The sequence below is a fragment of the Triticum aestivum genome, chromosome 5B (genome assembly GCF_018294505.1).
Source record: "Triticum aestivum cultivar Chinese Spring chromosome 5B, IWGSC CS RefSeq v2.1, whole genome shotgun sequence".
Classification (NCBI taxonomy): domain Eukaryota; kingdom Viridiplantae; phylum Streptophyta; class Magnoliopsida; order Poales; family Poaceae; genus Triticum; species Triticum aestivum.
The window spans coordinates 143,946,878-143,962,606 of NC_057807.1; the positions used below are offsets into that span (position 1 = coordinate 143,946,878).

The 15,729-nt window shown below is 44.6% G+C and overlaps 1 protein-coding gene across 2 annotated transcripts; it reads right to left on the reverse strand.

Moving 5' to 3' along the window:
- Nucleotides 1-356: 356 nt before the first annotated feature.
- LOC123110865 (mitochondrial import inner membrane translocase subunit TIM22-3) lies at nt 357-6,794 on the reverse strand. Of its 2 annotated transcripts, XM_044531493.1 has the most exons (6): nt 6,443-6,794; nt 4,708-4,772; nt 4,532-4,604; nt 4,355-4,408; nt 712-894; nt 357-594 (listed from the first exon to the last, which is right to left on the reverse strand). In XM_044531493.1, exons 1-6 carry the CDS (start codon nt 6,693-6,695, stop codon nt 590-592), a joined length of 633 nt encoding a protein of 210 aa, XP_044387428.1. In that variant the 5' UTR covers nt 6,696-6,794; the 3' UTR covers nt 357-589. The 2 variants fall into 2 exon arrangements, with proteins under 2 accessions (XP_044387428.1, XP_044387427.1); XM_044531492.1 differs by having other exon boundaries at nt 357-894; nt 6,443-6,792.
- Nucleotides 6,795-15,729: the final 8,935 nt, after the last annotated feature.

Here is a 15,729-nt window from a genome sequence, read left to right on the forward strand (position 1 = left end):
GGTGGCTCGACCAGCTCGCCACCCAGCCCAAGGCCCGCATGGGACAGACGGCCCAACACGCGCATCACTGGGCCGATGTGGGCGCGGTGACTCCCACGGGCTACCCCAGCTACTTAAGGCAGCGGCACCAGGGAGCGACGCATCCAGTGGATCAGGCGGAATCGACTACAGCGGCTACCTACTCTCAATTCCCCATTCTTGTAACCCTAGGTCGTGTACCTGAGATAATACTGTCGATTTCCTCTTTAGCTACCTTGATCGAGAGCAATCCATACCCCGCACCTTACAAAAAACTAAAACAATGGTATATATGCAGTTGCGTACTCTTGAGAAAATTTTAAATAAAAAGACAATCCTTGAAAATTATCAGTCTAGTCTTATTCTGAGACCTGATGAAACATTACTGAGTACCCGTCCGTCATATACAAGAATTCGCTAGCAAAGGACTATCACAAAGGTTCAGGCAATCTGCTGCCCAGGTTATGCACGATTATTCATCAGGTTGGACACCAGCTAAGCTGCTTTCCTTCTGGAGGGTAACTTGCGAAACGTTCAAAGGCAGAGTAGAATGATCATCCTTCGCGATACACTAAACTGGAAACAAAAAAGCTCAGCTCGATGCATTTGCATGGACAGATATCAAAGTATCATGCCCCCAGGTCCTTCAGCTTTCTCGGAACTTTGACAAAAAGTTTTGAAACGAAGAGAAACCTTCCATCGCATCGTGCGGCATGTTAAGCGTGAAGGGGGGAAGAACACTCGGGCCAGCCTTCACATCCTTCAGGCCAGCAGCTGACGGTAGCGCAAGCGCAGGTTGCTGCCTATTGAGCTTTTCTATGATGTACGAGAAAGTTCCAAAGGCCAGACAGCTCTGAATCAGAGTTTGCGGTGCACCTGCAACAGACAGCAGAAAATATGGTACTGAGGGGATCAATACATACGAAGCAGTTTATTTATGCTACAGGAGCGAAAACAGAAACACTAACTCTTGCCCCACTCCCTACAAAAAGCACAAAGAGAAGTTGTATTCTCAGCACAATTGGTGAGGGACTTCTCAATTTATATCCGTACAATAAATGAACAACCAACAGCAAATATATATCTGTACAATGATCACTGGTATGCATGAGTTAATCTACATGCCAGAGATGATACAATAAGGAAGAACTGTTTTTTCCTCCTCCCTCCCGCGTCGCTCCCGTAGGCGACGGGGAGGGAACCCTAGCCACTGGGCTCCTCCCCTGCTGCCGCCAAAGGGCACAACCGAGCGAAGCCCGGCGGCGGCAGGGCTTCTCACCTCCTCACGCGTGGGCCAGGGCGCTGCGATTTCAAGGGTCATGGTGCTGCCGCTCGGTGTCTTCCGCGGTGCGGCGGCGCCGCTCAAGGTGTGTTTGGTTGGGGTCACCAAGTGGAATGAAATGGGTCGGTTCCGCACCCAAGGCCCATTCCAGTGTTTGATCTGTCGAAGGAACAGGGAATGGCATATTCCCTGATTATGCCGAACCAAGCGATGCCTCCAAATCAAGCGGCAAGGTTGTCAGAATCGCGATTCTGTTATATGACTTTATGATCCAAACTAGCCCCTTTGATTCTACGATTTTGGTTAGTAAAATCTACGTTTCTACGATCCTAATAGCTAAGATTCTATGACTGGCGATCCTACCATCGGAGCTCCGATCAGATTCAAAATCACGATTCTGACAACCTTGTCAAGCGGACCAAGCGGAACACTCGTTTCAGCGTCTCTCCCTCTCTGGATCTGCGACAACGGCGAGCACTCACACCTCTCTCCCTCTCCGGCAACAGCTGTCCCCAGCCTCCCCCTCGTCTCTCCTCTGTGATGGCGTGCAGCAGCAGCGGGCGGTGACCTAGCAGCGGCGGCTAGGTACAAGCGTGGCGACGATCAAGCAGCTGGGCGGCAGCTGTAGTGGCCAGCTTGGGCAAAGCGGCGGCAGCAGCAGGAGCAGCAGCTCATGGGCTGTGGCAGTGGCTGGTGGTTGCAGGTGGCGGCCTCACCTGCTGGGCGGCAGCCAGGCACTGCACGTCTTGATTTGTTGAGTGGCACAACATGAGGAATTGGCAGGCGACGGCTACACCACGGAAGAGAATCAGGCTCTGGTCCATCGTCCTCTCTCCCTTGTGTGTTTGCTAGACTAGTGATCCTAAATGGAAATTTGTACATGCTTGTTCTTTCCTTTTGCAACTACTGTAAATTTGTGTGTTTGCTAGACTAGTGATCCTAAATGGGAATTTGTACATGCTTGTTCTTGCCTTTGCAACTACTATAAATTTGTGCATAATGTGGACCATTTATTGATGATTCTTTCTAAATTTGTTAGTGAAATATGATTGTGTATAGACTATTGATGTTATTTATTTGGCATGACTGTGTGAAGCAAAAAATAAATTGTTGGTGATGAAAAGAAAATAAAACATTGTTTTGAAATTAAATAAAGTGCTTCTAAAAATACAATTAATGTTGCATATATAGCCAGAAAAGCAAACACTAATTTGAACACTTCTCATTCCATTCCATCAACCAAACACGGAGATGTAACCGTTTCATTCCACCTCATTATTCATACCAAATACAGAGATGGAACCATTACATTCCATTCCACTTGATTCTTCAAAACACACCCTTAGTGTCTTCAGCGGCATGGTTGGCTTCTAGGCGGTGGGGCGCGCTCGTGGTGGCCATGGCGGCGACCTAGGCTCTGCCCAGATCTAGCGTTCGGTAGCGGCTAGGGCCGGTGGCTTCTGTTGTGCCTAGGACGGCAGTGGCTGGCGACAATGGCGGCCCAACAGTGCTCGGTCACGGCGGCTGCCGAGGCTTTGCCTTTCCCTACGGGCACGCAGGGCGTGTGAGTTGGTGGCCCTAGGCGGGTTACAGTGGGGTCTCAGAGGATGATGCGGCTGGCGATGCCGAGGCTGCCCGGCGACTGGAAGTGCCGGTTCCTAGGCAGCTCCCTGTTGAGATCTGGAGGAGCCGAATCTTGACGGGGCGCTGGCTGCCGCTCCCTCCGGAGGTTCTGCCGGCAAGTGCTGGCATGCGAGCCCAGGTGCAGGGGTTGGGTGTCCCCCAGGACGAGCAATTCGTTGGGCAGCCGTGGCGGCAAGCTGCCCGGCTATGGCCCCCTTCCAGCCGACCTTGTGGTGGGACCCAAAGGGTAGGTGGGGAGGTGTCTTCTTCCTTTCGGTCGGCGGCGGCCACATGTTATGCCATCGATGAGAGGTTTGGACAGGGATGCCGGGGCGGCGACCTCAGGTGGCGGGCTACTCGGTAGGCTCTCCGACGGGTCTACGGGTGGCACAATGGTGGTTCTGCTTCTTGGTCGTGTGGGCGGCGAGAGGTGTTGCGATGGGTGGCCTTGGTGTCTTCTCTGTTGTGGCAGCGAAGGGATATGGTTATGGAGATCCCGGCTTCGTAGCATCGGCTGTCTTTGTTACTTCTTCGTGCCTCAGGGTATCAACCGGGTGAAAGCCTTATGCTTCGTCGCCGGCGGCGACGGCGTCCTTGGGTGCTACTTTCCTCTTGAGGACGTTGTCACAATTTCCCCCTACCAGGGTTCCAAGTGAAAACCTTTGTTCATTCCATCGGTGACGATGACGCTTTGCACCATTTCCTTCTTGAGGGCGTTGCCTATCGTTGGTCGTGGAGTGGTGTTGTCTTCAGGCCCTCCTGTATTCTTGCTCATCTTTGTCGTGTGTTTCCATCCGATGTATGTTGTCCGTTCTTTTCTATGTTCTACTTTGTTTGAGGGCTTACTCACCATCATGTATCGTTCAGCCATGTACTTGTGGTTCGTGCTTTACCCTCCATGCCAGCAATTGTGCATACATAAATGGACCCAAGGGGGCAAGGCAAACCAAGGAGACAAAATAAAAAGCTATGACATCAAAACTGTAAGAACTAAGAAAATATGTCATGTAACAGCAAACTAATTCGGAAATCATTAGCAACATGCGGTAAACCACGAGAGATTACAGAAGCAAGTGAGCAACTGATGGAGAATTCAAAACGATCAATTTTTTAGCCTGATAAAACTTGCAACTGATGCGAGATATCTAACCACGACCTAAAAGGCTATGTGTGCTCTCAAAACAAATCCTAAGTCCAGAAACCACCATGACACTAGCACACGTTTGCAGCCAACACTGGGGTTGCCAATCAGGTAAGATTTTTATCCAAATAACCACACTAGGCAACTAGAACAAAACAGGCAAATCATTCTCACTCTTATTGTTAAACTACATAAATCTATGTCAAAACCATAGTCTTTGGGCAAGGTATCCAGGAACAACGTGTAAATTTAGATAGTTCCAGCTATTAATTGCATTGCTATAACTTTACCTGGAAAACTCAAAGCAAGGCCAGTGCAACAGCCTGCAACTCCTGCGTTAATAACTGCAGACAAAAGATCCACAAGTCAATGGTCATCCTTGTCATTTTAATTTTATACACCCTAAGTACTTCAAAAAAGGTAGCAGGCTAGCAGCCCCAATCTTAAAGGGGGCATCAAAGACAGACCGTCATCTTTGCCACGTAGCTTTCTCAAAGAGCAAGAAACCAAGCTTTGAACGCCGGCAAGAACAGCAAATATCTAGAACAACAGAAAGAATTCTTAATATGATGGTTAACAGAGAAAAATCTATTACAAATGAAATGAACATTGGTATCCAACAATGAACTATGTATCATCATACCTTAGCAGAAGAGGCAGCGTCAGCAAATGAGCCTTTAAACCCTTTTGTAGTGACCAAACCTTTTCCTAAAAGGTCACCAGATATAGTTAACATAACAAAGAGATAATTGTTGTGTTTTGAATAGAAGGATGATACACAGCAGGGCAGCCTGACAGCACGTATGCCAAACAAAAATATTGTGCACAATGAACATACAAGGCTGAACCAATTCCAATTTACAGGTAGCATTAAATAATTGAATTGATTTGACATGACCACCAGATTCACTACCATATTCCATAAAAGATCTACGTTGTTATACTCAAGGTGGTAACGGCCGTAGCTAGATAGGCTATTTTTGTTATCCGCAAATTAAGGCGGCATTTAGTTGGTGATGGGTTCATTGGGCCTCAGCCTGACTGTCAGTGGTGGAGTGCACAAAGCAGTAATTGGTTTATTTATAAAAAATTAGACCAGTAGTTAAGTATCACCCATGCATGTCGAGCAACTTAACATGATAGCAGACGCCGCCAAGCTCCATGCATGCCTCCTTTATTTACTAAGAAAGATCCTGCATGAGAATGCAACGTCGGGACCATCTAATCTACTCCCTCCGTCCCATAATATAAGAACGTTTTTGACACTAGTGTAGTGTCAAAAACGTTCTTATATTATGGGACAGAGGGAGTACCAATTAATCACCAGGTCTAGGTGAAACAGATTTGACAATTGACATGTTTTGGATTTTGGGCATCCAAAAACTTCTATTGATGACAGTGAGACACAAAATCCAAATATTGTATTCCAAAATTAGGCGTGTGCGTGAACCTATTTCTGTGCCCAAACCACTAGTAACAGATTAGCAACCAAAAACTGAGCTAGGTGTGTAACTCCATTGTTTCTTTAGGAGTTGCTTTCACTTTAGTTCTTAGTCCATAACAAGTTGTATGAACACAACACAAACACACAGTAAACATATGAGTTGAAAGTGTGTCCATATCCAGTTTGGTATGTTCGTATGAGCCAAAAGAAAGTTATCTACCAAATTTCCTAAGAAAACCCGCACATGTTCTGTCACAATTTTTTCATTTGGCAGCATTAGCAAGTAATTTTATTTTATTGCAAGGAATAAACACATACTGCAGCTTCCAGATAGGTACGGATGCATGCAGCCAGGCCTTAAATCAAGTATAAACGGAGCACAAAAAAATTGGTTTTGCCAACATTTCTGAGAAATTCCGCACATGTTTCAATCTAAGTAACCACGTGATTTTTCATGAGGAATAATTATTTGCGGTTAACTGTAAAATCCATCAACAATTTACTCCACGATCCTTGGTGCCAGTGTCACACAAATTCAACAAAATTGCTACAAGTTCAACTATCCTGAACATGTAATTATAATCAGCTGCATGAAACCCAAACAACACACTGTGTGCCGCAATTGAGCCTAATCTCCTAAATGTCCTCAACACTGGCACAGTATACTGCGAATCTAACAAAGAAAAACCACAATTAAGTGCCTTATGAATGACACTAACTATAGACCGTGTGGACGATCAGTACTAAGAGCTCAATTGCACACCACAGATTAGACAAACACCTTAAGACATAACCTTATCGAATATAATCAAAACCTTATCAAATTACGAGAGGCCTAGAATAGAAAGGGAGCCAGCCAGGACCAAAGATCGCAGAGCCCTAACCCTAACGGACGTGTCGAGCCGAACGAGGAGGTGGAGGGACGGGGTGTTACCATATCCAACGACGGCGCCGACGAGGGAACCGGCGGCCGACTCCCAGGCGAAGCGGAGGAGGCAGACCCCAGGCGCCGCGGTGGCGGCAGAGAGCGGGCTCGGATTCCGCGACACGGAGAGGCGCGTCAGGATGGGGTTGGCGCGGGGGGGCCTCCGCGGCTGATGCGGGGACTCGTCGGAGGACTCGGCGTCGGTGGTGTCACCGCCATCGGAGGAGTAGTTTTCGTCCGGCTTCGGGTCGCCGCTCGCCATGGCCGTCGGTTGTGCTCGTGACAATGCTGTTCGCGTGTACGCGCGCGCGTGTCCTTAGCAGCACCACCTCGTCACGGGTACAGTGGCAGTGGGACTTCGTATTCGTAAGATTCAGTTTTCTTTTTTTAGCTTCGTAAGATTCAGCTTTACTGCTCTTTGCCCGTGCAATGCGAGCAATGCAAAATACAGTACGATCGCTCAGGGTCATGCTCCGGTGGCTCTCTCGATCATCCACGACGAGGGAGTCGTCGGATCCGGCGCGTGCGGATATTGTGGTTTTAGGTTTTCGGGTCTAGTAGTTTAAATTTTGGTTCGTTCGACGTCTTCGCTTTAACGACTGAAACAGTGACACCGGATAAAAGAGTTCTAAATTCTTTCCGGCAAGGCAATAAACTCTATGGTTGGTGATGGATTTAGGTACTAATCTGTTCAAACGAAGACGATGGCAGCATCTTTTATGCTGGACTTGTGTCCTCGGTGTCGGCGCGAAGCTTGGGATGTACTCCTAGTTAAGAAGCGGATGCAAATAGTGGTTTGCCTCAACGGTATGTGGAAGACGGATCATGTGTTGGGTATGGTTTCCTCCTCCGGTATCTTAGTCGTGCAGGGGGTGCCAGATCTGAAGTTTGATGGCTTATCTGGGTGCTACCCGGCCAAATTCTTTCAACTGTAATGGATACGCCTTTGGTAAGTCATTTTGGAGGTCCGTGAAGCTGCATATTAGCGATGGAGACGAGCTCAGTGAAAAGGTTATTCATCATATTTTCCTTTGGCGGCGGCTGTCGTGGTGCCGTAGGCAGGTGACAGACGTTTTTTTCGGGAGTACGCAAATTGCGTGCCTTAGCTTTATAGACGAGAGAGGTTTATATAGAAGAAATACAAACGATATGCACCGCCACACACGGCAGGCACCTCCGCCCCACCACTCCACACGCTAGGCTACTACCCTATACCATATTGATCTCCTCTTCCTCTCGCCGATGCCCATAGCATGATTTCCTGATGGATTATATCGGCCGCTCCTCACTCGTTGACGATGTTGCTGTTGCGAAATACCCTGCCATTTCTCTGTTTCCAGAGGTTCCAACAGACTGAAGTGCAAATTGTATCGAATCCTCTCCGGTATCCTCTTGTCGATGCTGTAAGATCGTGGATGTCGCCTAGAGGGGGGGTGAATAGGCGTTTTAAAATAATTACGGTTTAGGATTGAACAAATGCGGAATAAACCTAGCGGTTAATTTGTCAAGCACAAAAACTACAACAACTAGGCTCACCTATGAGCACCAACAACTTATACTAAGCAAGATAAGCAACTAAGTGATAGCAAGATATATGACAAGAAACAATATGGCTATCATAAAGTAAAGTGCATAAGTAAAGGGCTCGGGTAAGAGATAACCGAGGCACGCAGAGACGACGATGTATCCCGAAGTTCACACCCTTGCGAATGCTAATCTCCGTTTGGAGCGGTGTGGAGGCACAATGCTCCTCAAGAAGCCACTAGGGCCACCGTAATCTCCTCACGCCCCCGCACAATGCAAGATGCCGTGATTCCACTAAGGGACCCTTGAGGGCGGTCACCGAACCCGTACACTTTGGCAACTCTTGGGGCGGTCACTAAACCCATACACTTTGGCAACCCTTGGGGCGGTCACCGGTACCCGTCAAAATGCTCGGGGCGATTTCCACAACCTAATTGGAGACCCCGACGCTTGCCCGGAGCTTTACACCACAATGATTGAGCTCTGAACAACACCAACCGTCTAGGGCGCCCAAGCACCCAAGAGTAATAAGCTTCTCAACTTGTAACTTCCACGTATCACCGTGGAGAACTCAAACCGATGCACCAAATGCAATGGCAAGGGCACACGGAGTGCCCAAGTCCTTCTCTCTCAAATCCCACCAAAGCAACTAATGCTAGGGAGGAAGATGAGAGGAAGAAAAAGATGGAGAACACCAAGAACTCCAAGATCTAGATCCAAGGGGTTCCCCTCACATAGAGGAGAAAGTGATTGGTGGAAATGTGGATCTAGATCTCCTCTCTCTTTTCCCTCAAAAACTAGCAAGAATCCAGGGAGGGATTGAGAGTTAGCAAGCTCGAAGAAGGTCAACAATGGGGGAAGAACACAAGCTCAAAGGATAAGGTTCAATGGGGAAGAAGACCCCCTTTTATAGGTGGGGGAAAATCCAACCGTTATGATCACAGCCCGCATAGAGCGGTACTACCGCTAGGGCGGTAGTTCCCCTTTGAAAAACAACAGCGAGGAGGCAAAAGGCCAGTAGAACCACCGGAGCGGTACTACCGCTCGACCTCACAGTACTACCGCAAATGGTAGCGGTACTACTGCTTGCGAGCGGTACTAAAAAAATACTTCCGTGCCTACATCCGCTGAGCAAAACACGGGATTTTGGTCCGGAGCGGTACTACCGCTCAGGAGTCGCAGTAGTACAGCTTTGGAGCGGTACTACCACTCAGGATCCGCGGCAGTACTGCTCTGGAGCGGTAGTAAAAATTTACATCCGCTCTAGTCGCGGTAGTACTGCTGCAGCCTTTACCAAAACAACCACAACTTCTGCAAACGGACTCCGAATTCACCGAAACCAAGTTTGTTGGAAAGCTAACGACATGGGCTAACACAATCTTGATAGAAATATCAATAATAAACAAATGAGAAAAGTCCCATAAGAAAATGGTGAGAACCCTTCCTCGGATAAGACCGGGAAAACCTCCAACATCGAAAACATCATAGAAGACGCATGCGAACTCCGTTTTCGATGAACTCAAGCTTGTCATCAAGATGACCATAAGCTCTAAGACTCACAAAGAGAACCAAACAAGAACCAAGAAACATGATGCAAGGATGCAATGGTTTGAGCTCTCTACTAACTATATGATCAAGCTACCAACTTGAGAGCCCCCCCCCCCTTGATAGTACGGCAAACGATCCTATAACCCGATCTCCCAACTACCACCATGAGACCGGTAAAATAGAAAATCTATCAAAGTCAAACCTTTGCCTTGAACATGGTCCACTTGAGCTAGATGATGACGATCTTGACTCCCTCAAGTTGGACCACCTTTCTTGATTGCGTTGGCTCGATGAAGACTAGATGATTGCTCCCCCATAGTCCACTATGGGTGAGCCGCACTTCGGCACATCTTCACAAGTCCATTGACACCACAATGGACGGAAAGCTTCAAGCACTTGATCTCTTTGTCATGCTCCACTTGAACGTGCACATTGCAATATTGATGACGATCACCACTTGATGTCATCCTCTCCATGGGTTGAGTGATATCTTCCTCTTGACACAAGCCCATGAACACGTACCTAACCCCACATAGAACTCTCACATAGACCATGGGTTAGTACACAAAGCACAATGGACAATGCTTACCATACCATGGGATCACTTGATCCCTCTCGGTACATCTTCTATGCTTTGTGAGTTGATCAACTTGATTCACTCTTGACTTAGTCTTGATCAACCTTGAATCTTTCCAACTCTCTTCATTTGGATGATGTCTTGAAGGTAAACATGAATGATCACACAATCTTCTTCTTCAAGACATGCTTGCAATAAGCACAACACTCAAATAACCAATCTTTGGATAATTTCTTAATAGCACCTTGGTCAGCACATAAACTCCTTGAAACCAACACATGGACTTCAAGAAGAGCCTATGGACAAATCCTTCAAATATAACTCAATGCAACCATTAGTCCATAGAGAGTGTTATCAATTACCAAAACCACACATGGGGGCACCGCATGTCCTTTCAATCTCCCCCATTTTAGTAATTGATGGCAATCACTTTCAAGAGAGTTTATATAAGGAATTATGCTTCCATAGCAATGCAACACCCAATGGTGCATGCGTATGAGATGCACATGCTAAGGAACACAACCAAAGCAAGAGGAGATAACTCTCTAAACTTCTCCACAAAACTCTCTGAAACTTCTCCCCCATTAGCATTGATTGCCAAAATGGGCGCAAAGCTAAGAAGGCCAATATAAATTGTGGTCCTCCATAAATTGTTTATTTCTCCACAAGAGAGTGGAATGCAATACACATATCCAATGGTAAATACTTGGAGGAACACAAACTATATTGAGGCACAAAAATTGCTAAAGAAAGATATGCCACGAAGACATAACAAAGAGAGACACAAGCAATCAAAAGATACCAATTGAAGCAAGCAATCAAAGGATATCAATTGAACCAACTAGACCAATGATCCTACGAGCCACATGAAAAATATATTATGATATGAGCAGAGGAGTGTTCTAAAGAAACTAGAGAAGCTTCCCATGATTTATGCACAAATAAGAATATTTGTATTGGATACAGACTGCACAAAATAGGATCATAGCTCCCCCAAAATCAATAGAATCTTACAACAATTGTAAGTGAGCATATAGGAAACAAAGCCTAGCATTTGCAACAGACAAAAGATTGAGCAAGAATGAAAAAGAGGCAACTAAGAATAGGCTCAACCAAAATGATGTGCGTGAGTAATGACAAAGCACTTGAGAAGACTAATATAAGGATGAGCATAAAGCATCAACATAGCCTTGGGTAAATGAAATACACGGTGCATGACATGCCGTCCCCACACACATCCAACAAGCAAATGGGTTCACAAGCTCACTAGAATGTGAGTTAACAACAAGGCTTGCAACAACCCATGGTTAAGAAGGAAAAAGAAAGCCTTATCAAGACGAGGGATACCAATGAAGATGGCAAGCCTCGTAAAGACAAGCACGAGGAAAAAAATCTTCACCACACAAGAGTGCAACAAGATGCAACAAGATATAAGATTCACACTCAAGACAAAAGCTTTCACGGAGCCATCAAAGAAATAACATAAGAAAGACAAGGTGGATGTGAAATAAAGGATATCATCTAGAGATGTAAATTCTCTTAGGTGTATAAGGTTCTAGGTAGACGAAATCATGGTGATATATGTCTACAAAGAAGGATGTACACCCGACATAGTTACAACACGAAGGAACAAGATATCCAAAAGGAAGTCGTACATATACCAATAAGATATTTGCTTGGAAGCATATCACATGGCTAGATATGGTCTTATTGTATATAAATGAATTCCTACCACACAACCATCAAAGAGATCACAACTAGCAACATGAGATCATCGTTGAGATGCTTTGAGAAAGGAAACAAGTATCACAAGAAAGAATGAAATACATGCCATGATACAACCTACACAAGGTTGATGCAAGAAATGTGTGCATGAAGTAGATGATGATACTTGTTACCGAGATACCATTGGAAGGATGTAGTAGATACCAATTGAAGGTAGATAGTAGTTCATTGATCATCCTAGCTTGACTCTAATAAGCACATGGTGACAACACCTTCCTTGTGAGTGAGCCGAGCATCCAATGCATCTCCAAATGTTCCTAGAAGAACAACACAAACTAAACGGTACCCAAACTCATTGGGACCAAATAGTTAGAAACACCAATACATAGGACAAACTCCACATAAATATGTGCATATAGATATGAAGATGAATTTCATGCACATCTCATCCAAATTGAGACTAGGTGGACTTTCCCCTATATATTGGGTCAAAGAAAGAAAGCATGCCAAATAAAATACATGAAGTAAACATGCATGCTCAAGACTTTCAAGAACCGAAACCAAATGACAAAGAAAAGCCAAGTGAAAAGGATACCAAATGGAGAAATCATCACTTGGAAGATACCATTAAAGATACATCAAGGAATGAGATATCCATTGATAAACACTAAATTAAAGATGTCAAACTCCCAAAGAGAGGATGGTTCCAAACAAACCAAGCTCTCCACAAAGTTTCATGATGGCACAAGGTACCAAAAAGAAGACGGCTTGCCTTCCACCCACACACACTTGATAAGGATCACAAGATGAGCGTTTTATAGAAAATAGGATAGCTCCCCCACGAGTTGTGCATTAGAGAGAATTTGCATTTGAATACAAAATGCACAAGGTGGGATCACCACTTTCACTATATCTAGAAAACACTAGACAAGAACAAGAAATAAACAAGATCCACAAGTGGTATGGAAGACAATGGGAGTTGACACAAACCTTGGCAAGAGAAAAGAAAAATAAAAACAAAAGCCAATGTAAAGATGATCAATAAAATCTACCACACACAAGTGACTACCAATTGTCAAAAGACAAGAGGTAGATGGAAAGAATTCCTGGTGGTAGATAGCAAGGATATCCAACATCATCTTCACACCATACACAAGCAAATTGCAACTTGTAGAGCTAACATGCCACCTAGGAACATGATAATTTACAATATCAATTCTAGGTGACAATATCTCAAATGTACACATTTTCTAGGCTTGTAATATGCACATAGAATATTACTCCCCCATAATGTGATACCAATAAGAACTTAACAAGAGGCAATAAGATGATCCAACAAGAGATAATCAATGGGATTTTTAGAATTTGAATTTCTCACGAGAGATATACCACCTAGGGACTAGATAATCTTGTAATATCAATACTAGATGGTATTCCTCATGTACACACATTTATAGGATTGTGAGGTGCACAAAGCATATCACTCCCCCATAAATGGATATTCCATTAATATCTCACAAGAGCCAACTAGGATACAAACAAGAAGCATAAAGGCTCAACGCATGGCACACACGTACATGATGTGCAAACCAACACACATACTTGATTGCTCAAGATAAGCAAGTTGGAAGCACAACATATACAAACACAAGCAAGGAACAAAACCAAAACATGCAAGGGGGCAAGTAACTTTCAATGTAAACAATTTAAGTACAGTACCGCAAGGAGGCACATTGGATATAAGATAGAAACTTGATAATCCAATTGACTTGGCTTGAGACAATAAGAATGATGAAGTCCCCTTAATTCTTACTAATGTAGCCAAGTCTCCAATGCCCTCCATCAACACCTATTGATCAAGTTTGAGCTTGGTGGTCCCCAACCAAGTTGGGTCCTAAGAGGTTAGTCACAATAGTCTTGGCTACCCAAATGGTTCTTTTCTTAACACCACTTTGAGTACCAACAAACTTGGCAAACACATTGCCAACATTATCCTTCCCAAGAGAATAGATATCATCAATAATAATTGGGTTGGATAAGTTACCACTAGTGCATGAAGAAGTGACGCGACCTTTCTCACGACATAAGTAGCAACATCTACTCTTCACTTTCTTCTCACTTGATTTTTTCACAAGAGAAGCATTAGCTTGAGTCTTCTTGGGAAGTGGCCTTTCTTCAACTTGAGGTTGAGCATGAGATTGAACTTGTGGCCTCTTCCCTTGTTGCTTGTCACTAATGGCCTTCTTCTCCAATGGGCAAGATCTAACATGATGCCCTTCAATTTTGCGCTTGAAGCAAATAATCTTGGCCGAATTCTTGACTTGCTCTTAGCCCTTCTTCTTGATTCTCTTGGACTTCTTCTTCTTATTGGAGTTGAATCCAAGTCCACCTTTGTCATTGGGGGATTTTTGCACACTCAAGATATTGTTGAGTGTGGCCTTCCCTTCATGACACTTTTCCAAGTCTTTCTTCAAAGAAGTGACTTGTGCCTTGAGCTCTTTGATTTCCTCTACATGGTTAGTCTCAACACAAGCACTAGAGGAAGTATAAGCTTCATCTGAGAGCAACAAGGCAAGGAAAGCAATTCATCACAAGATGTACCAATGTTATGCATGGATGAATCATGAGGACTAGCACAAGGCAGTATAGCATTTTGACTAAAAGTAGTGCTAGTATCCACACGAGGCTCACTTGATGTTACCTTAGCAATCATGGCCTCATGAGCTATCTTTAGCACATTATGGGACACTAGAAGATCATCATGAGAGCTTGAGAGCTTTTCATGGCTTTCTTCCAATTTCCCATAATTGATAGATAGCAATTCAAGTTGAGCCCGTAGCTCAACATTCTCCTTCAAAATGGATGCTTGACAAGAAATAGAGTTAGTAGCACAAGCATCATCATTGACAACAAGAGGAGAAGGCAACTTGGCAAGCTCTTTCAAATAGGAAGCTTTAAGTTGAGCACGAGACTCGGTGAGTTCGATGAGCTTACTCTTAATGACCCTAGAGCCATTTTTGAGGTCCTCAAAGTCCTCAAGGAGTCTAGCATGAGCAACTTCAAGCTTGACATTTTTAGTTTTGAAATCATAGGCCACCTCTAGAGCTCTATCATGAGATTCCCTCACTCTAGATAATTCTAGAGCAAAAGTCTCCTCAAGAGATTCAGAGGTGGTTTGTTCATGTTCAAGAGCTTGAGATAGCTCTGCGATATCATTTGCGTAATCGCACTCATGAGCTTCCATTTTCTCAATGGTGACCTCATGCTCCTCTAGATGAGATTCCAACTCCTCGATGTATTTCTTGACTTCAATGGCAATGGACATTATTTCCATGAAGTTGGAACGAGCAATTTTCTTTTTATGAAGAGATTTAAAAATCATTCCCCCTTTGTTTTTAAGGAGGCAACATTATCATTCTCTTCATCATTATCCTCATCATCATTAGCATCAACATCATCATCAAGAGACATATTGGGGCTCAAGGTAGGAGATACCTTTGAAGCCTTGGCCATAAGGCAAAACGCAATAGATGATAATGTAGGATCCCTTGTAGCACCATTTAAAACCACATCTTGTTCCATGGAGTGTTGGGTTTCCTCTACATTGTTAGCACAACAATTCGAGGAAAGGGATGCATTTTTATCATGGCAACAAGACATAGCAAGCATATCATCATGAGATTTAGTCAAGCAATTTCTACATGATATGCAAGGACTATCAACACAAGCATGTGAAACATTTGGAGTGCTCGAAGTGTTAAAGCCCAAAGAAGGAGCATTGCAATAAGATAGTGATGAAGGATCATCCACAATAAACATACTACCATCATTGCAATGGCCAACACTACTCACCATATTATTACCTTGTGCAAACCACATGTAGGTGAAGTAGAAGAAGTTGAGAAGACTATATGACCGGAGG